The sequence below is a fragment of the Saccopteryx bilineata genome, chromosome 6 (genome assembly GCF_036850765.1).
Source record: "Saccopteryx bilineata isolate mSacBil1 chromosome 6, mSacBil1_pri_phased_curated, whole genome shotgun sequence".
Lineage (NCBI taxonomy): Eukaryota > Metazoa > Chordata > Mammalia > Chiroptera > Emballonuridae > Saccopteryx > Saccopteryx bilineata.
Window position 1 is genome coordinate 99,943,263 of NC_089495.1, and position 24,819 is coordinate 99,968,081.

Below are 24,819 nucleotides of genomic sequence, written 5' to 3' on the forward strand. Positions count from 1 at the left end.
GTTCTCTTTTCCCCCCCACTGATTAGTTTTTCAGGGAAGGGGAAATGACATTAACTAACTTATCATCTTTATTATATGTGGCTTAAGTGTCTGGCGCCAATAGCTTATTGGTTGCTTGTGTAACTGTACTAGCCAATGGGGTGAAGTTGCCATGGCTGAACGCAAATTGAGCGGGTCAGGGGGAAGGTGAACATTTGTTTGCACTGGCAATCATCTGTTTTACATAAAAACTACGTCTTAACGTAATTTCTTTTAACAATGCCTCCTAGAAAATACAGCACTGAAGAGGAGAGAAAAGGAGCTAAAGCTGCACAAAAACGGCTTTCTCGACAAAAAGAAACCACTGAGCAGAGAAAGACAAGGCTTGCTCCAGTCGCACAGCAAATGCGTCTTTCTCGGCAAAATGAGACTGATGAGCATAGAGAAACAAGGCTTGCTTCAGATGCAAGACGAAAAAGCCTGTCTCGACAAAATGAGTCCCTTGAACAAAGGCAGGAGAGAAATGCAAAAAAAAAAAACGACAGAGTAATGCTGACTGAAACGCAAAAAGGATTAAAACAGTTTCAAACGGAGAAATTTTAATTTTTGAGCATTCCTCTGGTGATACCTGAGCCTGCATTTGGACACGGTCAACTTTATGTTGCCTGTTCAAGAGTTCGTGAAAGAACAGACGTAAAATTAAAAATAATTGATGGTCCTCTGCAAGGCGAGCTTAAAAATGATGGAAAGATCTACACAAGAAATGTTGTGTACAAAGAGATCTTTGACATGTGAATTAACATTTTATTATTTAAATCACCTTTATTTATTGAGCTAGCGGTGGCTCTTCAGAAATGTACCGCCAGTGGTTTCCTTCATTGCACTCTACTTTAAGCAATTAAGCAAGTAGAAGGGGGAAACCCCGTGGGGCACTAAGCAAAGGGGCGTCCTTGCTGCCTGCCCTGGGTAATTCAGTTTGAATTAGCAGACACCTTTGCACAAATCATTTTAATTACAATTTATAATATCTAAAACAGCGGTCATTTCATATGACCGCTGGGCTTTCTAGTACATCTATAAGCTTCTCTACACTGATGGGAAGTAACAAAACAGAATTCATGATTTCCACAGGGTGTGTTTTTGCACCTTGTTTTCACAAGCCCTAATAGTATTACTGTTTTTGAGATTTGAATTAAAATCAGAGAACTTCTGAAAGGAAGTCCCTTAACGTTCTACATATAACATAGCTTGTACCTTCTGCCACCATTGACACCTCGTAATTCTTTTTAATGTACTGCTGACAATACTTTTAATGGTTAAGGTCTACTTAACTAAAATAACTTATTGAAATTACCTTTTCTATGAACTCATACTCTCAAAGTATAATTTATAATTATACTAACAATTTTTTTTTCCTGAAGCTGGAAACGGGGAGACAGACTCCCGTATGCGCCCAACCGGGATCCACCTGGCACGCCCACCAGGGGGCGATGTTCTGCCCACCAGGGGGCGATGTTCTGCCCCTCCGGGGTGTCACTCTGTTGCGACCAGAGCCACTCTAATGCCTGGGGCAGAGGCCAAGGAGCCATCCCCAGCGCCCGGGCCATCTTTGCTCCAATGGAGCCTCAACTGCGGGAGGGGAAGAGAGAGACAGAGAAGAAGGAGAGGGGGAGGGGTCGAAAAGCAGATGGGCGCTTCTCCTGTGTGCCCTGGCCAGGAATCGAATCCGGGACTTCTGCACGCCAGGCCGACGCTCTACCACTGAGCCAACCGGCCAGGGCTATAGTAACAATTTTTAACTAGCTGATATACTTTCCTCAAACAGAATCCTAAATCTTAATATATAAAAGGTTTCCATAGGATTTAAACCTCTCAGTCTAAAAGCATATACAATAAGCTGATGCTGTCTATAGCAGGGGGTCCCCAACCCTGGACCGGTACCGGTCCGCAGAGAAAGAATAAGTAACTTACATTATTTCCGTTTTATTTATATTTAAGTCTGAACGATGTTTTATTTTTTTAAAATGACCAGATTGGCCCTGGCCGGTTAGCTCAGCAGTAGAGCATCGGCCTGGCATGCAGAAGTCCCGGGTTCAATTCCCAGCCGGGGCACACAGGAGAAGCGCCCATCTGCTTCTCCACCCCTCCCTCTCCTTCCTCTCTGTCTCTCTTTTCCCCTCCCGCAGCGAGGCTCCATTAGAGCAAAGATGGCCTGGGCACTGGGCATGGCTCCTTGGCCCCAGGCGCTAGAGTGGCTCTGGTCACAACAGAGCGACACCCCGGAGGGGCAGAGCATCGCTCCCTGGTGGGCATGCCGGGTGGATCCCGGTCGGGCACATGCAGGAGTCTGTCTGACTGTCTCTCCCCGTTTCCAGCTTCAGAAAAATTAAAAAAAAAAAAAAAAAAGTGACCAGATTCTCTCTTGTTACATCCGTTGAAGACTCACTCTTGACGCTTGTCTCGGTCACGTGATACACTTATCCATCCCACCCTAAAGGCCGGTTCATGAAAATATTTTCTGACATTAAACTGGTCCGTGGCCCCAAAAAGGTTGGGGACCACTGGTCTATAGTATGTAGTAATAAGCACTGCTCTTTGTACTCCACATACATGATTCTTTCAAAACCCTTGGAGCCAGATATATTTCTGAATTCAAAATTTCAGATTTCAAAATACAATTAGACATACCACCTATTTTGTAACCTCAGCAGGATCTATGCTAAATTCTGTAATTAAACATAATGATGTTTCTGCAGCAAAGTATGACTATTCATATTATAAGTTCACATCAGGTTTTGTACCCCTGACCCAGATAACACACAAATTTAGTTTTAGAGCCTCTGGGTTGAAAGAAATAATTGTGAAATTGTATTAACTTACTCAACTCTTTACAGATCATTTTTATAGATAGGAAAAATGAGCACAGACATCTAGCACCTGTCCACTCAGCTAGTAAGCAACTGTAGCCAGAATCTGATCCCAAGCTACCACTATGCAATACTGCCTTCCCATGCATTTAATAGAGCATTAAGCAGATAGCAGGACGTCCTCGGGTTACGACAGTCTCAGCATGTGTTTCGAGTTTACTACTCTCACTCCCATAAAAACTTTAAAAAACTGAGACATGTTTCTCCTTGTGCTGTTAGCGTCGTACTTACAGACCACACAGGCGAACTAGTTTGGTTGTGCGCAGCGGAAGAATACGCAGTAACACGAAAATGAGTGAGGGGGTTGGCGTCTCCCAGTATGCTTACCTACGCCATTTTGGATGGTTAAAAGTGCAAGTGTTCCGTTTGTGTTAGGCTAGGTTTGGTCAGCAAACTCATTAGTCAACAGAACCAAATATCAACAGTACAACGATTGAAATTTCTTTTGAGAGCCAAATTTTTTACACTTAAACTATACAGGTAGGTGCCTTTCTTATTGAGGTAGCACCCGCAGGTGGTATTTTGTGGAAGAGCCACACTCAAGAAGCCAAAGAGCTGCATGTGGCTTGTGAGCTACGTTTTGCCAACCAGGGGAGGGTGTATTTCAACTTACAACAAAACTCAGGTTATGTCACTGTCATAGGAGTAGAACTGTGCCGTAACCCGAGGACCGCTGTTTAGTTGCATTAAGCCCACATGTAAGCATTGAAAATAATGTTTCCTAACTACTTTTTGATAAACTATAACTTGTCTTTGGGTATAAAGTGTTGTTTTGAAAGCACTTTTTGTATAATGAAATCCTATAACCATAAGAAAAAATAAAGTCAATGTGACTGGTATGAAAAGTCTCAATGAAAAGAATTAAAAATTCAAATGTAAAGGCACAGCAAGAGTAACATTTAAGACTCCAGACAAGCTAAAATTCAGAACTTATATATAACGATAACATGATTGGAACAAAGGGGCTAAACCTGAATCATTCCAAATTTAATAAGGAAATCAGTGAGACACTGACCCTAATACATGTATTTAGGAAAAAAACTTGAACAATCTTAGCATTTGTGGACAATGAAAACTAGTGAGAGAGCTGCCAATTTAAAGAATTTGATCAGCATAACTCACCAGACTTCTTACACCTATAGCAGCTGTAATGGTACCTTGTTTGTGTAATTATTTGAATTCGAGAAAAACAGCACCTTCAACACAAACCAGAAGCACTTGAGGAAAGAGGCAAGGGATCTGTATTCTCATAAGAAGATTCTGATCTTTAATATAACTTCCCACACCATGTAGAAGTATAATTAAACAATTCAGCTTATGCCTGACCAGGTGGTGGCACAGTGGATAGAGCGTCAGACTGGGATGCAGAGGACCCGGGTTTGACCCCGAGGTCACCAGCTTGAGTGCAGGCTCATCTAGTTTGAGGAAAAATTCACCAGCTTGAACCCAAGGTCGCTGGCTCCAGCAAGAGGTTACTCGGTCTGCTGGAGGCCCACGGTCAAGACATATATGAGAGAGCAATCAATGAACAACTAAGGTGTTGCAACACACAATGAAAAACTAATGATTGATGCTTCTCATTTCTCTCCATTCCTGTCTATCTGTCCCTGTCTATCCCTCTCTGACTCATTCTCTGTCTCTGTAAAAAAAAAAATAAATATAAAGACTTTTTTTAAAATATCAAAAAAAAAAAACCAATTCAGCTTGCACATTCTCTGCTTCACTGTCAAAAAGTTGGTTTATTAAAAAAAAAAAAACACTGCACACCCAACTCATTTTTCTGAAGTGGAAGTCACAGCTGTTAAATGCATGGGCATTGGCGTCTGACAGGCCTGAATTCAAATCCCAGCCTCTTATCAATGAAATGAATTTGGGCAAAGATCTTAACTTTAGCCTCATTTTAAAGAATCTGTAGTAAGAGCATGCTATCAGTACCTCACAACATTTTATAAATGAGTAAAGCACTTAGTGACACCTGGCCCATAACAAATACTAGTGGAGAAAAGCTACCACTGTTATTGTCCTAACATGTTAGCGCAATATATATGATTTTAGGTACTGGTAATTTGGGGACAAGTTTACTGAGGTAGCAAGAGAAGCTAAATTAATTTCAGAAGCAAATCACAAGGATGGCTCCAAATAACATGTATGAGTAATTCAAAATGCATAGTTGGAGACAAAGGAAATGAGATCAATGTGGATGGTCCCTTGCATTAGAAAGGGGAAGGGGCCTGACCGGGCAGTGGCACAGTGAATAGAGCAGAAGACCCAGACTGGGATGCAGAAGACCCAGGTTCAAGACCCCGAGGTTGCCAGCTTGAGCAAGGGCTCATCTAGTTTGAGAAAAAAAAAGCTCACCAGCTTGAGCCCAAGGTCTCTGGCTCAAGCAAGGGGTTACTCGGTCTGTTGAAAGCCCGCGGTCAAGGCATGTATGAGAAGGCAATCAATGAACAATAAAGGTGTTGCAATGCGCAACAAAAAAACTAATGATTGATGCTTCTTATCTCTCCGTTCCTGTCTGTCTGTCCCTGTCTATCCCTCTCTCTGACTCTCTCTCCGTCTCTGAAAAAAAAAAAAAGGAGGGGGGGATTATCCTGACCAGGTGGTGGTGCAGTGGATAAAGTGTTGACCTAGGACACTGTGAACACAGCACTGTGGACACAGGTACAAAGTCCCAGGGTCGCTGGCTTGTACATGGGCTCACCAGCTTGGGCACAGGAGACATGACCCCATAGTCACTGGTTTGAGCCCAAAAGTCATTGCCTTGAAACCCAAGATCGCTGGATTGAGCAAGGGGTCACTGGCTCAACTGGAGCCACCCCCACCCATCAAGGCACATAAGAAAGCAATCAACCTGACCAGACGGTGGTGCAGTGGATAGAGTGTTGGACTGGGATGTGGAGGACCCAGGTTCGAGACCCTGAGGTCACCAGCTTGATCGTGGGCTCATCTGGTTTGAGCAAAGCTCACCAGCTTGAGCCCAAGGTTGCTGGCTCAATCAAGAAGTCACTTAGTCTGCTGTAGCCCCACGGTCAAGGCACATAGGAGAAAGCAATCAATGAACAACTAAGGTGCCGCAACGAAGAATAGATGTTTCTCATCTCTCTCCCTTCCTGTCTGTCTGTCCCTCTGACTCTGTCTCTGCCACAAAAAAAAAAAAGCAATCAATGAACTAAGGTGCTGCAACTACAAGGTGATGCTTTGTATCTCTCTCCCTTCCTGTCTGTCCCTATCAGTCTCTCCAAAAGAAAGAAAAAGAGGAGGGGGGAATTAAGATGCATAAACTGCCAGTTATAAGAAAAAGTCATGGTACATGTTAAGTACAGCACAGGGAATATAGTCAATAATATTGTAATTGTAGTAACTATATATGGTGCCAGGTGGGTACTAGACATATCAGGGTGATCACTTAGTAAGTTATATAAATGTCTACTCTCCATGGTGTATACCTGAAGCTAAGATAATATTGTATGTTAACTATAATTAAAAAATAAAATAACAAAAAATAAGTAAAACTACATGACTTCCTGGCACAGAAACCATTATTTTGTCCTTTTAGCTACTATTATTCTTTTTTCCTTGGCTCCTCCAAGGCAGAGACTACTGAAGTTTGTATTCTTATGGGACTATAATAGCATGTACGAGTATAAAAGTAAACTTCTCTAGAGCTAGTTACAAAAAAGAGTATGTTTTATGACACACACACACACCACTCAGAAACTTTCTACATATTTTTGGAAATGCTAATCTGAACAAGGAAGATCCCAATAGAATTAAAGTACACCAGGCAGATAAGATGGTAAATTAATAGATAATACTTCTCTGAGTCAATGATATATCTCGTAGAGATCAATGACATAAAGAGATAATGTAAATAACTAGGGAAGGAGAAACGGAAAGTTACATGGGCCTTGGCTGGGTTGCTCAGCTGATTAGAGCATCATCCCAAGATTGTAGGTTTGATCACCAGTCAGGGAAAACACAGGAATCAACCAATGAATGCATACGTAAATGGAACAACAAACTGATGTTTCTCTCTCTCTATATATATAAAATCAGTAAAAAATGTTTAAATCAAATATGCTTTTTTTATAAAAGTAAAATGGACATGCAACACAACATTTCAAAAGGTATTCAGGGTTCACCTGAAACCTTTGTATGTACTCTTACCAATCAATGTCACCTCAAATCTAATTTCAAAAGGTGGGGAGGGGTAAAATGGGAAATGATAACCAAATATATAAATATTGAACTAAATTAAACTTCATAAAAACAGTAACAAACCCCCATTTTAAATGTTTATAGAAATTCATCTAGAAAATTTATATAGGACAGGCCAATTCTTTTCTTCCTTGTCCTACAGAACAGTAGCCTGTCAAGAAATTCCTCTTCCCCAGACTGAGGAAGCCAATAAAAATGACCCAATGTGCTGCAGTTAATGAGTAGTATTACAAATCTAAGGAATAAAAATTTTAAAAAATGAATTGTAGCTATCAATGCAAACCATTCTTTCCCTCCATTCCATTTAAAGATGGAAAAAGCTGACTTTTTCTTTTTTTTTTTTTCTGTATTTTTCTGAAGCCAGAAACGGGGAGAGACAGACAGACTCCCGCATGCGCCCGACCGGGATCCACTCGGCACGCCCACCAGGGGCAACGCTCTGCCCACCAGGGGGCGATGTTCTGCCCCTCCGGGGCGTCGCTCTGTTGCGACCAGAGCCACTCTAGCGCCTGGGGCAGAGGCCGAGGAGCCATTCCCAGCGCCCGGGCCATCTTTGCTCCAGTGGAGCCTCGGCTGCGGGAGGGGAATAGAGAGACAGAGAGGGAGGAGAGGGGGAGGGGTGGAGAAGCAAATGGGCACTTCTCCTGTGTGCCCTGGCCAGGAATTGAACCCGGGACTTCTGCACGCCAGGCCGACGCTCTACCACTGAGCCAACCGGCCAGGGCCTAACTATTTTTTTTAATTATTCATTTTAGAGAGGAGAGAGAGAGAGAAAGAGAGAAAGAGAGAGAGAGAAAGGGGGGAGGAACAGGAAGCATCAACTTCCATATGTGCCTTGACCAGACAAGTGCAGGGTTTTGAACCAGTGACCTCAGCGTTCCAGGTCGACGCTTTACCACTGTGCCACCACAGGTCAGGCCAGCTGATTATATTTTTAAAGTGGCCAGTAACTGTCAATACTAAAGACTTATTAGTTAGCAACCAACTCCAAATGGATTAGGATACAAGACAGAATTATCAAAATTGATCCTGAAGTTTCAAACCTATTTTATTACATGATAGTAGAATTCAAAAAAGCAAATTATCCCATTCAAGATTCTTTGAAGACAGTAGGAAAATTCTGGGAAGGCATCAAGGTGGAAGTGATTACAAAAATCAGAACAAATGAAGAATTTAAGGAAAAAAAAATGGCCTGCCTGCTGGTGGCACAGTGGATAGAGCACTGTCCTGGTATGCTGAGAATCCAGGTTTGAAACTCCCGAGGTTGCCAGCTTGAGCACAGCCTCACCAGCTTGAGAATGGGATTATAGACATGACCCCACAGTCGCTGGCTTGAGCCCAAAGGTCACTGGCTTGAATCCCAAGGCCTCTGGCTTGAGCAAGGAGTCACTGGCTCAAGTGGAGCCCCCCTGGTCAAGGCATGTATGAGAAGCAATCAAAGAACTAAAGTAAAAAAAAAAAAGTTAAAAAAAAAAAAAAAACTAAAGTGACAGAACAATGAGTTGATGCTTCATTTATTTATTTATTTATTTATTTATTTATTTATTTATTTATTTTAGTGAGGAGAGAGAGAGAGGAGGGGAGGAGCAGGAAACATCAACTCCCATATGTGTCTTTTTTTTTTTTTTTTTTACAAGGACAGAGAGAGAGTCAGAGAGAAGGATAGATAGGGACAGACAGATAGGAATGGAGAGAGATGAGAAGCATCAATCATTAGTTTTTCATTGCAACACAGTTAGTTGTTCATTGATTGCTTTCTCATATGTGCCTTGACCGCGGGCCTTCAGCAGAGTGAGTAACCCCTTGCTCGAGCCAGCGACCTTGGGTCCAAGCTGGTGAGCTTTTTGCTCAAACCAGATGAGCCCACGCTCAAGCTGGTGACCTCGGGGTCTTGAACCTGGGTCCTTCTGCATCCCAGTCTGACACTCTATCCACTGCACCACTGCCTGGTCAGGCTATATCTTCAAATTCTTTACCAACAAATCTATTATATTTAGATCAGGTACATTTTATAATTTTGTAATATAGTATGTATATTAGGAACTCCATTTGGCTCAGCAAAATTCTGAATCCCACAACACTAAATAAACCTCATCAATAGATAAGTATACTTTAGATAAAACGTATCCTTTAAAATACAAGAAAATCTAGTACTAAGTTGTTTAAAAAACAAACTTCTATTATAATAATGTCATTCTTAAGTGGCAAAAATGTTTCTGTATTTAGAATCATGGACTTACAACTCTAAGACCCTATAATTATTTACAGATAAAGAAACTAAGACAGTCCTGACCAGGCATGTCAGACTGGGACACAGAGGATCCAGGTTCAAAACCCCAAGGTTGATGGCTTGAGCATGGGATCATAAACATGACCCCTGGTCACTAGCTTGAAGCCCAAGGTTGCTGGCTTGCACAAGGGGTCACTCACTCTGCTGTAGCCCCCCGGTCAAGGCACATACGGGGAAGCAATCAATGAACAACTAACTAATGTACCATAACGAAGAATTGATACTTCTCATCTCTGTCCCTTCTTCTCTGTCCATCCCTATCTGTCCCTCTGTCTGTGTCTGTCTCTGTCACACACACACACACTCTCTCTCTCTCACACACACACACACCCTAAGAAAGGCTAAACCTGTTGATTATAAAGCTATTTAGTGGCAGACTTACTAAAGCTAAGATTCTTGTCTCTGGGTAGTGCTTTATTCTTCCCTGACATCCCCTCTAAAGCAATAGCCTACTTACCCCGTAGGACCAATGGTACTGGGAAAATTTAACATCGAGAATGCAAAATTCACTATGAAAATTTTAGAAATGTATAGAATCAAGAACTTAAATCTCACCCTTTCCTTCAGTGTTCAAAAACAAAACAATGTAGCCTGCAGTCTAAATGGGCAGAAGGACAGTGAACCGACACCCATTCCCCATGCTTGAACAAGCTATAACAATTGGACAGAGGTTTGGTCATGATCTAGTGGTATTATACCAACGTTTTCCTTAATGCTACACTTCATGTCAAATGACTAGAAGAGGGTAAATTCCCACTCTTTCAGAGGCTGAAATGATAGCTGATTTGCCTCCCATTTATCTTATCTTCAGCTAAGAAGCCAGAGTGGTGCCTTATCACATAATGTTACTAAACAGATACTAAATGTAATCATGAGGATGTGAGAAGAGATTTTCTAATGAAAAAATAAATAAGCCCTACAAAAATCAAACCAAACCACCAGTTCTATAATTTTAGGAATACTGCTTTGGCAAAAGCAGCAAGAAGAGAAGGTGGGCTTTGCTAAATCACTCTCTGCTCTCATCTTCACAGATTAGCCTTCACTACAGTTAAATTTGCAGCATGCTAAACTCAGGTGTCTGTTTTATACAGGAATTTAGAAGGTAAGGATCAAAATCTCAGTGCAATTACAAATACAATACTTTCAATAAAAAGAACCAAATGGGGACACCCTGTAATAAGTACTTTGAGTTCTTACTAAAAACTTAAGAAAAAATAAACCAAACTTCTTCATAGAAAAAAACTGTATTTACAACTTCATTCAAAAGCAGTTTTAAAAAGCAAATAACACTGAAGTTGAAAAATCTATGCCCACCCAAAGTTGCCAAGTCTGACAAATTATTAAGAGAATACTGCATCAAAAATAAGTCAATAAACCAAGATATCCCAAGAACAATTCCTCCATTCCCAAAATTAGATAGAACTAATCTATCTAGTAGGCAAATGATATTTCACTCTATTTCAGCCTGTATGAAATCCTTAAGGACAGAGTGATAAAATATGATCGTCATTCTTCAATAGACTCTTTAGAATACTTGAAGAAAAATAATTTCTAAAGCACAAAGAGGTAAAGAGGTATAATCTTTGAAGAGACTCGGTGTTCAAAATTCAAGAATGCAGTATTAATACACAAAGGGCATTAGATAAATATATGTAATACAGTGATAGCAAATTTATTTAGTACTTTTTCCATTCCATATCATCAGGGGGATTGATTTCAACTTTCCTTTTACCAACATCAGACCAGTTGGTACTCAAAACTGTACCACCGGACTCCATCTGCAAAAAGAAATAAAATAGATTAATTCTTGGACCATCTAATCAAGATAATATTTTTTCTAAAAATATTCTAAGCACAGAATCCCAAATATAAACTATGTATGGCTCAATAAAAAACACAAGACAATAATTTGATTTAATCTTAAGCTTTCCAGAGAAGTTATCATATTCCGTAAAACTGAAAAAGAAACTCTAGAAGGTAAGTAGGAGCATCATGCTCAGACAGAACACCATGATTCTTCTCCCTCCGCTAATCAGCACAGACGTGTATGTGGAAAACTACCTTCATATGAAAATAAAACTGGCTCCCAAAGCAAATGATGACATAACTCTTTTCCAATGACAGTAAAGACCAGGCAAAGTAAACTCTTTCCATATTAGTTGGCAGAACTGTAAGAGTCTCTTCTTAACATTCTCTCTAAACCAAATACAGCCAAGTATATCTGGAATTTTTTAAAAATCAAGGTGCACACACATAGGTATACAAAAAGTTTCAGTAAAGAACTGGTTATCTATTTAGCATGTACTGACTATGCCACCCACCAAATGTGCATATTCATAAATACTTTAAAACTTTTTCTGGACATTTGATACCTAATGCAAAACAGTGTGACTTAATATAATCTCAACATTTACAAATAATCAGCTGTGTTATTAGCATATGTATAAAGTTACATACCTTATTACTGCACTGAAACCTCTCTGTAACCCCCTGCCTCACACTTTCTGCCAAGCTCCCTTACATAGGATCCTTTGCAGGGGATGCTCTCTTCTATCCCAGTTCTTTTCAAGTCTTTAATTATGCTTGAAACACCCACTTTACCATATCTGTTAACTTCTTTGACCCTTATGAGGACTCTACCTTGTAAGTATAATTACCATTGTTATAATATGTACCACACTGCACTGTTTTAAAGGTCTGCCTTCTTATATTGGCTTCCCATCCTTGGCTCCAACTAAAGGTCCTAAAAAACAAGGGGTCTATTTTACTAACACCATATTTCCCCATGTAAAAGACACACATTTTCCGGAAAAATCTGGGGTCTAAAAACTGGGTGCATCTTATACAGTGGTTGTAGAAGTGTTGCATTTCAAATGCCATAGATAGCGGTTCTCAACCTGCGGGTTGCGACCCCGGCGGGGTTCGAACGACCAAAACACAGGGGTCGCCTAAAGCCATCGGAAATACATATTTTATTTAAAAATGTATTGTATAATAAATATGTATTTTCCTAAAGCCATTGGAAATACATATTTTAAAATGTATTGTATAATAAATATGTATTTTCCTAAAGCCATCGGAAATACATATTTTATTTAAAAATGTATTGTATAATAAATATGTATTTTCCAATGGCTTTAGGCGACCCGTGTTTTGGTCGTTCGACCCCCGCCGGGGTCGCAACCCACAGGTTGAGAACCGCTGCCATAGATGAAACTGAGGACAAGGCAATATATGAAGACAATGATTCGTCATCATACACAGAGGACAAGCTAATGGATGGGAGCTCTGATAATGATGAGGAGTTGTATGAATTTTATGATGAATAAAACTTGAGTTCAATAACTTTATGTAATACGTTTTTTTTCAAATTTCAGGCCCCAAAATTAAGATGCGTCTTATACATGGGGAAACATAGTATATCCTACCTAGATCTAAATACAATGGCCTGGCACCTGGCAGGATTCAAATAAAATATTGAATAAAACTGGACAAGTCTATATAATAACTTCTCTTAAGAGGACGAAGGAAGCATATTTAGCTTATAATCTGAACATATCAGTTGATCACATTTATTTCCCCTCTCCTTTAAGGGATTGTAGTACAATTTAGCACTCTCCTCTTTATTTTGTACATGATCTTGGTCCAATTAGAATGGAAGATCAGAGATGACTTAATTTTGTTTCTTTTGTATTCCCACAAAGACAGAAGCAACCCTAAATATGTTCCAGGCCAATGCTGCCAAATAGATGGCTTGTTTTATGGGTATACATGGTTCAATTACAATTAGAAAAGTTCCTGAATGCAATTTCACACACTGCTACTTTGTCTGGCACCCTCTTAAAAGTCAATACTTAGACTGACTACCCCTGGGGACATGGAATAAATGTACTTTTCCCTACTCTTCCCATTAAGTACAACTAAAAACCCTGGACATTTTGTGCGTGTGTATGCATGGGTACACATACACGTGTATGGATAACAAACACAAGACTCTAAGAAATGAAAAGATAATAGCTCAGCTAGAGACCTTCAGGCCCAGGGAACAACATGTGGTGAGCTTCCTGGATTTTCTGCCTGTCTCATATATACTAGAGTTGGAGCTAAAGAAGCTGGAAATGCCAAAGGGTGCAAACCAAAAAAAAAGGCCCAACAAAAGCCTAATCTCTGTAGCTGAAGGGTGAAGGACAGCAGAGAGACAATCTAAGAAGACAGAAGACTTTTAGACATAATTGCTGCATTCCAGCTAAACATCACAGAAAGAACTGTGGCCCCATCCCCAGCAAAGGCTGAATGGGGAGCCTAGATTTTCACGCTGGACTATCATGAACCCACCTGCTCTGCCATCTGTAGTGTCAATAGAAACGTGGGAAGCTGGAATGCCAACTCACAGCAGTGCCAAGGAGATGCCAAGTGTTTACGGAGGCAAAGCCAGGTATCTGAATTTCTACCTTCACCTGGCAGCAATGAGGCAGTGCTTTCACTTTCCCTGCCAGACTGGTTGTGACAGAATTCCAACTAAGACAGAGAGTTAAACAAAATTCAGGGTCCCACAGCATAACATGAAAATGCCCAACCAGGTTTCAACTGAAAACCACTTGACATTGGTGAATTAACCAGAAAAAATACAGATTTCAAAATATATTTGAAAAAAGGGAAAACAATAGATGCTAACTAACACTGAGATGACAGAGATGTTAAAATCATCTGGAAAAGGTTTTAAAGTAGTTATGGTAAAAATGCTTCAACAAGAAATTCTGAACTTGCTTGAAATAAATGAAAAGTAGAAAGCCTCAACAAAGAAACAAAAGATATAAAGAAGAACCAAATGGGAAGTTTTAGAATTGAAAAATATAACTGAAATAAAAAAGTTAGCATATGGCTTAAGAGTAGAAGAGAAGGACTAAAAAAAAAAAGAAGGACTGGTGAACTAGAAAACAGAATACAAATCACCAAATCCAAATATGAGAAAATGCAGATAAAATGAAGAGAGTCTTAGGGCTGTGTGGGATTTAACAAAATACCTAACACTGTTTGAGGAAAGAGAGAACAAAAAAGGCAGGTCTGAAAAAATACTGTACTCAATAAAATAATGGCTGAAACCTTCCCAAATTTGGGAAGAGACATAAATCTACAGATTCAAGAAAAACAGCAAACCCCAATCAATATAAACCCAAAGAAATCCTTGCCAAAACAATCTACCCTAAAAGAATACCTAAAGGAAGTTCTCTAAAAAGAAAAGAAATGAAAAATGGAAACTTAAAGAGAAAGGTAACAAAATCAGTAAATACAACAGTTTGCTTTTCCTCCTGAGTTTTCTACATTATGGTTGACAGTTGAGAGAACACTGTAACTGATGTGATTCTAAATGTATATAAAGGAAATATTTTAAAAATTATAAACAAGGGAGGGTAAACGGATGCAGACAGAGGTAAGGTTTCTATACTTCACTCAAACAGGCAAAATAAAACTGACACCTGCAGACCATAATAAGTTATGTATAATAGCTAATACAATATCTAAGGCATCCATTAAAAATACAAAGAAGATATTTAACACTACAAATAAATCAAGATGAAACTCTAAAAAGTGTTCAAGTACTCACAGGAAAACAAAAAAAACAAAGCACAAAACAAACAGAAAACTGAAGTCCTAACATATCAATAATTATACTAAATGTAAATGGCCTAAGTGCACCAATTAAAAGAAACTGGTAGAATTGATTAAAAACCATGACCCACTATATGCTGTCTAAAAAAACTCACTTTAAGTATGATATAAGCAGGCTAAAAGTATAAAAAAAGATATATTATTCAAAAATTAATCAAAAGACAGAATAGGCTATATTAGTATCAGAGCATAGAAAATTATCAGAGAATGACATTATGTAATTATATAAAAGGCTAATCCACCATGAAGACATAGTAATCCTAAATACATATGTACCAAACAACAGAGCTGGAAAACACATACAGCAAAAACCAACAGAACTTTAAGGGGAAACAAATCCACAATTATAGTTGGAGATCCTCACTCAACAATTGATAGAATAAGATAGAAAATCAGCAATGATATAAAGGAATTCAACAAAAATATCAACCAAAAGAATCTAATTGGTATTTATAGAACAATCCACTCAACAGCAGAATACCTTCTTTCCAAGTGGAAATTTATTTAATAAAGACCAAATACTAAGCAATAAAACAAATATCAGAATATTTAAAAGAATGTAATGTACAGAACATATTCTCAAGCCACAATGGAATATAATTAGAAATCAACAATACAAAGACAACAGGAAGACCTCCAAACACTAGGGAACTATACAACATACTTCTAAACAATCCATGACAAAGAGGTCTAACAATTTATACCAAAATGGACCAATTTCTCAAAAACACAAACCACCACAACACACTCAACAGATAACTGGAACAGCCCTATATGCTACTAAGATAATTAAAATTATAATTTAAAATCCCCACAAAAAAAAATTAACAGACTCAGATAATTTCACTGGTTTAAAGTATGTTTAAATAAAACTTAACCCAAATTCTACACAACCTCTTCCAAAAAACAGAAGGATAGTGCACTTCTCAATTTCTTTTACAAAATTAGTAGTACCCTGATCCCAAAACAAGACAAAATACAAAAAAAAGAATTCTATAGACCAATATCCCTCATGAATATAGACACGAACATCCTCAAAAAAGTATCTAAAAATAGAATTGAGCAATATATAAAAAGAATTATAGACTATGACAAAGTGACGTTTATTCCAGAGGTGCATTCTGGTGCAACAGTAGAAAACAATCATATTTATAATATAAAGTAAAAGCTAAAGCAGAAAAATCACATAATTATATTGATCAATGCAGAAAAAGCACTCAATAAGTCAACAGCCATTCATGATAACAACCTCAGTAAAAACTAGGACTAGAGCAGAAATTCAGCTTGATTGAGCATCTACAAAATATCTACAACTAACATACTTATTGGTAAAAGACTGAATGGTTCTTTATAAGGATGTCCACTCTCACCACTCTTAACATAGTTCTAGGAAGTTCCAGCCAGTGTAATACAGCAAAAAAAGAAGATAAAAGGCACACATATCATAAAGGAAAAAATAAAGCTGTCCATATTTGAAGATGACACAATGTAGAAAATAGAAGGTATCTACTCTTTTTTTTTTTTTTTTGTATTTTTCTGAAGTTGGAAACAGGGAGGCAGTCAGACATACTCTCGCATGCGCCTGACCAGGATCCACCTGGCACGCCCACCAGGGGGCGATGCTCTGCCCATCTGGGGCGTTGCTCTGTTGCAACCAGAGCTATTCTAGCGCCTGAGGCAAAGGCCATAGAGCCATCCTCAGCACCCAGGCTAACTTTGCTCCAATGGAGCCTTGGCTGCGGGAGGGGAAGAGAGAGGCAGAGAGGAAGGAGAGGGGGAGGGGTGGAGAAACAGATGGGCGCTTCTCCTGTGTGCCCTGGCCAGGAACCGAACCCGGAAATCCTGCACGCCAGGCTAACGCTCTACCACTGATCCAACAGGCCAGGGCCCGGTATCTACTCTTCTTAAACCACAAAGAATCTACCAAGATTATCCTATTCCTAACCACTAGACCACCAGGGAACGCCACCAAGATTATCCTAAAACTAGTAAGTTCAACAAACTCACAGAATAAAAAATTTAAAAACCAACTGTATTTCTAGATACCAGCAACAAACCAGTATCAAATATAAGATATCAATTACAATCACTCAAAAATAGAATTTAAATACTTAGGTATTATCTGGCAAAACACATACAGTATTAATATGTTGAAAACTGTGCAATGTTGATCAAAGGAATCAAAGAAGAGCTAAATAAATGGATTGAAAAATTCAACACAGTAACGATGTCAATTTCTCCAAAATTATATACAGTGCAGTCCAATTCCTAACAGGATTTTTTGTATATTTAGACAAAATATTCTAAAATTTATATGGAAAGGCAAAGGAAGTAGGATAAAACAATTTTGAAAATAAAGAATAAAGTAAGAGCCTGCCCAGACAGTGGCACAGTGGATAGAGCAGGGGTCCCCAAACTTTTTACACAGGGGGCCAGTTCACTGTCCCTCAGACCATTGGAGGGCCGGACTATAAAAAAAACTATGAACAAATTCCTATCCACACTGCACATATCTTATTTTAAAGTAAAAAAAACAAAACGGGAACAAATACAATATTTAAAATAAAGAACAAGTAAATTTAAATCAACAAACTGACCAGTATTTCAATGAGAACTATGCTCCTCTCACTGACCACCAATGAAAGAGGTTCCCCTTCCGGAAGTGCGGCGGGGCCAGATAAATGGCCTCAGGGGGCCGCATGCAGCCCACGAACCGTAGTTTGGGGACCCCTGGGATAGAGCACCAAACTGGGACCCAGAAGAATATAGTGTGAAATCACCAGGTCACTGGTTTGAGTGTGAGTTCATCAGCTTGAATGTGGTGTTGCTGGCTTGAGTGTGGGATCATAGACATGACCCCGTGGTCACTGGCTTGAGCCCAAGGTCGCTGGCTTGAGCAAGGGGTCACTTGCTCTTCTGTAGCCCCTCCCCCCATCAAGACACATATGAGAAAGCAATCAATGAACAACTAAGGTGCCATAAGGAAGACTTGATGCTTCTCATCTCTCTCCCTTCCTGCCCGTTGTCCCTATCTGTCCCTCCCTCAGTGTGTATGTGTGTGTCTCTCTCTCTTTCTCTGTCATAAATAAATAAATAAATAAAGTAGGAAGAATGAGTCTGCCCAATTTAAAAACTTGTATAGCTACAGTAATCAAGACAGCGGAGTTAACAAAGGGACATGTAGATCAAGAGAACAGGGAACACAGATGGACTCATACAAAATACTCAACTGATTTTTGAGAAAGGTAAAAAGCAATTCAATGAAGAAAAGACGATCTTTTCAACAAATGGAGCAAATGAACATACATCAGCTAAAATAAACAAACAAACACCCTCAACCTATGTCTCACACTTTATATACCTAAATGTAATAAATAAAACTACAACACTTTCATTAAAAGAAAAAATGAGGAAAAAATATCTTTGAGATACAGGACTTGAAAGATTTTAGACTTGACACTAAAAGCATAATCCATAAAAATAAAAATTGATAAATTAAACTTCAAAATTAAATACTATGGCTCTGCAGAAGAACGTCAAGAAAATGAAAAGACAAGCTACAGGCTGTGAGAATATATCTGCAAACCACGAATTTGATCAGAATTGCCACATTATTGGTTGCCAGGGTTGAGGAGGAGTAGGAGTGTGAGGGAAATCGATATGGCCATACAGTGACAAAGACGGATCCTGTGGCAATGGAAATGTTTTTTATCTTAACTATTAATATCATGGTTGTAATGTTGTACTACAGTTTTGAAAAATGTTTTCACTGGGGGAAACTGTAAAGGATACAAGAACTCTCCCTTATTTCTTACAACTGCATGTGAATCTACAACTATCTCAAAATAAAAAGTTTAATTAAGACAAAAATGTTTAAGTCAGCAGTGAAAAGAGCAACCAAGACCAGTTACCATATGGTAACTTATGTGGAATATCTAAACCTCAACCTAACTAAATATTAATTTTTAATTATTAAACATTAATATTAACTTTCTACTGTAAATATAAATGCCTTACAAGAGTAACGTTATCAGAGATACTGGTAAAAACCAAATGATTGTACCTTCAAGCAAAATAATCTACATAGTTCTACAGTGATGGCTTGTCATAAAGGTCTCAGAAATTGAGACCTAACTTAGATAGCATTTATCCTGCCCTGGCAAAATGCTTGAATTTTCTTAATCAATAGAAAATTTAACAAACCAATAAATAACTAATGTGCACCTTCACTTGCCAAACAATGCAAGTTTCAGAGGTGAAGTCTATATTCTTCACCTCTGACATTGAGACTAAAAGGTAAATAATGGAAGCTCATTCGGCTCTTGTGGCAAATCCAACTGGAAGAGCTCTGTATCACCCACTGTAATCTTGGTATTTCTTAGGCCTTTCCAGTTCTAACTCAATGATAAAAACAAAACAAAAACTTGGTGTGAACCACTTGTTTCTCATCTCCTCCAGAAGTTTCCAACTTCCTCAATAACTACTGTACTCTAAGTTTAGAGCAAGAAGAAATGTTCAGACAAATCTCTCCCAACTACAGTACATGAAATTTGGTCTCAAATTTTGTACTTTAACATGCTTTAAAAATTTCTGAATTTACTACCATGATATATATTTTAAACGTTTGTATTCTTACAAATGATTTGTTCATGGCACGTTTCACTTCATCAGAGCCATCTGAATAGATCTGCTGAAATAATTTGTTTAAAGCTGCATCTCCCTCCAACTTCTCATTCTTTTCTTCTTCTTTGATCTCTCCAACCAACTTATCCCAGTTTCTTGTATAATGAGATGATGATGGGTATAGTTTCTTTACATCTATGGAGTAAAAAGACAGAAGTGATGTTGTTTAAGCCAAGAATCTATAAACTTTGTAACCATGGTGTATAGAATACCTTAGCAAATAACAGCTGATTGGGTTTCACTGTATTTCATGTTTGAAATAAGTATCTTTCTGAAATATACATCAATAATTAAATGTATACTTCTAAAAATTGAATCTACATAGTGTAAAATCTAGAAATTTCTTTTGAACAAAGTCATTAAAGTGTAAACTTTTGGTACATTATACAAAATTAGATTAAAAACATCACGTTATTAAGAGGGAAAACTGTGAGAAGTATATAGGAACTATTTACAGAAAAGATGCAAAGATAGTACAAACAATTCTAAAATAAATTTTTTTAAAAGTTGCTTCATTAAGAAATGTCTTGTATAAGCCCTGGTAGGGAAGTTCAGCTAGTTAGTGCATCCTTCCAACACCGAGGTGGCGAGTTCAATCCTGAGGTCAGGGCACACACAAGAATCAGCCAATAAATGCATAAGTAAGTGAAACAACAAATCACTCTCTCTCCCCTTTCCTCTTTCTAAAATCAATAAACAAACATTTTAAAGAAAGAGAAATTTATAAACAAAATTTTAATGTTAAAAATGTGGCATTTTCTGAGATACTTATCTATCTTTTAGAGCAGTGGTCCCCAACCTTTCTTGGGCTACGGACCGGTTTAACATCAGAAAACATTTTCACAGACCGGCCTTTAGGGTGGGACGAATAAATGTATCATGTGACCGAGACAAAGCGTCAAGAGTGAGTCTTCGATGGATGTAACAGAGGGAATCTGGTCATTTTTAAAAATAAAACATCGTTCAGACTTAAATATAAATAAAACGGAAATAATGTAAGTTATTTATTCTTTCTCTGCGGACCAGTACCAAATGTCCCACGGACCAATACCAGTCCGCGGCCCGAGGGTTGGGGACCACTGTTTTAGAGTACAAAAACCCCGAAAATATATATAATTATCAATGACAGTAGGCAGTGAGTTAAGACTTCATCCTCCTTGCACATGAAAAATATTAGACTGCTTCAACAGATGTTGAAAACTACTACAGAGACACCATGCACACACAGTGAAAAATATTATCTATAGGGCACACTGGGATAAATGGAGGCTGCTTGCAGCCAGACTACCAGCCCAAGGACTTGGGGCACTGTCAAGTAGCTGTAAGAGCAGTTCTGCTCACTGTCCAGTGGAAATATAATGTAAACCACAAATGTAAGCCACATATATAATTAAAAATTTTCTAGTAGCCACCTTAGTAGAAAGAATCAGGTGAAATGCATTTTAATAATAGCTTTTATTTAACCTAACATATGCAAAATAGTATCCTTTCATTAAAAACAAAAATATTACAATATACTTTTTCATAGTAAGTCTTCAAAATTTGGTATGTATTTTACACTTCAGAGCACATCTCACTCCAGGCTAGTCATATTTTAAGTGCTCAATAGGTACATGTGGCTAGCAGTTACTATACTGGACAACATAACTACAGAACTTTAAAAAAAATTGACTCAAAGATTACCTGTTAATCATTGAAACACATTAATGGTAATATAAATGTCCTTCTTCCACTACTGCCTCTCCATATCCCCTTCTTCAAAATAGTTGAGAAACTACTAATTGTTAATTACTTTTCCATCCATTTTCTCCACCTGTAAACCAACTTTCTCCCTGACCATCCTCGCCTCAAAACAAAACACCACCATAACACACCACTCAGTTTTATTCAAGGAAATCATAATGTTTTCCAAATCCTACCGACCCTCTCCCCTCTATTATCTCTTCTATCTCTGTGCATTATCACTAGTAGCCAAAAAAAAAAAATTTTAAAGCCATGAAAATTAAGAGCCTAGGTTAACTCATGAGGTTAATTAATCCTAGTGTGGACTCCCCAGAAGGATGAGATCACAGGTTCTAATCTCCTCTGCCCTGATAGGTTAAGACAGTGTTAGTCAACCTGGTCCCTACTGCCCAGTAGTGGGCGTTCCAGCTTTCATGGTGGGTGGTAGTGGAGCAACCAAAGTATAAATAAAAAGATAGATTTAACTATAGCAAGTTGTTTTATAAAGATTTATTCTGCCAAACTTAGCGAAAATCTGACAAAGTATTTGGTAAGTAATTATTATTATATGCTTTAACTTGCTGTAACTCTGCTTTATAAATTTTATAAAGTAAAGTTACTTCCCTACTTTATAAATCACCATTACTGTGGAACGGGTGGGCAGTTAGAAAACTTTACTACTAACAGAGATACAGAAGTGGGCGGTAGGTATAGAAAGGTTGACTACCCCTAGTTAAGCGACGTGCCCTTATCTACAGTCTGCAGCTTGCAAGACACAGGAATCTGACAAGCATGTTAATTCCTTACAAAAATATAACAAGACAGAAGGAACAGCATCTTTATAAATATGCAAAGCACTGAGTTTAGAAAAAGTTTGTAGTATCTTTTGCAAAAATTTGTAAAACTAAAAAGTTGACCTCAGAAAAATTTTAACACCTGTAGATAGTAGATGAATTACTAAGAGATGAGTAACCTAACTCCCTTGCTCATTATTCACTAGAATATCAAATAACTGCAAATATACTCATGTCAGCAGAGACATTTCTGTGTTTGGAAATGCAGCAAAAAGCAGTAAAGCACAGGAAGTCAAACAGAAAAACCAGACCAAGGCTCTGAAAACCTGCATTTAGTCCTAGACAATATAAAAATGCTAGGTGATCTTAAGCAAGTTGCTTTACTTTTCTGAACCTGTAAAATAGGAAAAATAATACTGGGCTGCCTACTGTATAGGGCTGTTGTTAGAATTAAATGAGAGACTACATTTAAAGTGTTTCTCTGAAAAAATGCTATTAGCTATATATAAACCTCAGCCCCAAAATCTCTGGGAGTCAGCCCCAAGAGAAGCACATGACAGCTTTACTACATCTTTCAAATAAAGTGGGAAGCAGAGCTTAAATACCAACTTGAAATTTCATTCTTAATTACCCAGGCTAAAATTTCATTCTTAAATGATCTGTTGGTGGCCCTGGCTGGGTGGTTCAGTGGATGGTGTTTTCCAAACACACTAAAATCACAGGTTCAATCCCTGGTCAGGGCATGTACAAGAAATAATCAATGATGCACAACTAAATGGAACTAAGTGGAACAAGAGTTGATGCTTCTCTCTCTCCCTTTTCTCCCTCCCTCCCTCCCTCAAATCAATGGAGAACATTTAAAAAATGATTTTTTGGTGTCAGTTTCCTGGTTTTGTTATTTTTTTTAATTAAATTTAATCAGGTGTCCTTGGTTAATAGGATCATATATGTTTCAGGTGTGTATCTCTATGGTACATGATTTGTATATTGCATTGTGTACTCATCACCTAAAGCCAAACAATCTTCTGCCACCATGTATTTGGCCCCCTCTACCCTCACCACCGTAACCACCATACTCTTGTCTATGTCTATGTCAGTTTTATATCCCAGCTATGAGCAAAATCATATAGCTCTTAGCTTTTTCTGATTGACTGATTTCACTTAGCATAATATTCTCAAGGTCTATCTCAAGGGTGTCGCAAATGACAGTATTTCATCTTTTGTTAAGGCTGAGGAGTATTGCTAATTATTCTATAGCTTAGTCACAACATTATCATGCAGGAAAGCTTGTTGAAGGGTACACATGAACTCTATTTCTGCAACTTCCATGAGACTCTAAACTTATTTTAAAATAAAAACAAATTATCTGTTGGCTAACTCAAATGTTTTCTGAAAGATGACATAAAAAAACGTGTTTTCTGTTATAGAAGAAAGCAGTGAAAAAATCTAAAAGTAGCTGAGACACAATGTTACTTTATTCAATCATCACATTAAAGCATTAACTAATGAAAAGGATATTTTTCTCCATTTATTAATCAGGCCATTGCTGTAAAATACAGTCTTAGGTTGTTTTTCTAAAAGTGTCTTACAGATTAATTATTCTATTAGAAAAATACCTATTGGCCTATTGCATATGTTTAGAATTGACCTCAACATAGAGCAGTAGCCTGTCCCTTAAAGGGCTAAACATATCAACCCTAGTTTTCTACTCTTCTCCTAGGCTTTCCTTAGGCCAGGGGTCCCCAAACTGCAGCCCCCTGAGGCCATTTATCCGGCCCCCACCACACTTCCAGAAGGGGCACCTCTTTCATTGGTGGTCAGTGAGAGGAGCACTGTATGTGGCGGTGTCGCTCACGTACAGTACTACTTCTGGTGACGCGGGACACACACATTACGGCTCTGGAAGCGCGTCATATCACTTGTTACGGCTAGCAGTGACAAATATGGAACCGGACATTGACTATCTCATTAGCCAAAAGCAGGCCCATAGTTCCCATTGAAATACTGGTCAGTTTGTTGATTTAAATTTACTTGTTCTTTATTTTAAATATTGTATTTGTTCCTGTTTTGTTTTTTTTACTTTAAAATAAGATATGTGTAGTGTGCATAGGGATTTGTTCACAGTTTTTTTTATAGTCTGGCCCTTCAATGGTCTGAGGGACAGTGAACTGGCCCCTTGTGTAAAAAGTGTGGGGACCCCTGCCTTAGGCATTCATTACTTGTTCAGTTCTACCTCTATTACACCAGCAATATAGTGAAATGAATAGATACTTGACTCAGCTGAAGCCCTGAAATTCCAAGAAATTAGTGTTGACAATATCAGAATAGAAAGGAATAAATAACAAGGGAGAGGGAAGAAGAGGAAAGATCACTAAACTACTAATACACTTAAAACTCAAAAAGCAGCAGCAGGAAAAGCCAACACAAAAAACCAAACAACCCCCATATGATATCATAAACTGATAAGGTAAACAATGAATTCCAATTCTCTCTGGGCATTTGTTGCCATTCATTGCACTCTTAAAGAGTTAAT

The 24,819-nt window shown here is 38.4% G+C and overlaps 1 protein-coding gene across 1 annotated transcript in view; it reads right to left on the bottom strand.

Moving 5' to 3' along the window:
• Positions 1 to 11,064: 11,064 nt before the first annotated feature.
• SUGT1 (SGT1 homolog, MIS12 kinetochore complex assembly cochaperone) overlaps positions 11,065 to 24,819 on the bottom strand; it is a 52,216-nt gene continuing 38,461 nt past the window's right edge. The window contains exons 12-13 of the mRNA XM_066237019.1: positions 19,724 to 19,905; positions 11,065 to 11,195 (exon numbers count right to left, since the gene is read on the bottom strand). Of these exons, the coding sequence (XP_066093116.1) occupies positions 11,094 to 11,195; positions 19,724 to 19,905 (284 nt within the window). The 3' untranslated portion in view covers positions 11,065 to 11,093. The remainder of the gene's footprint in view (positions 11,196 to 19,723; positions 19,906 to 24,819) is intronic.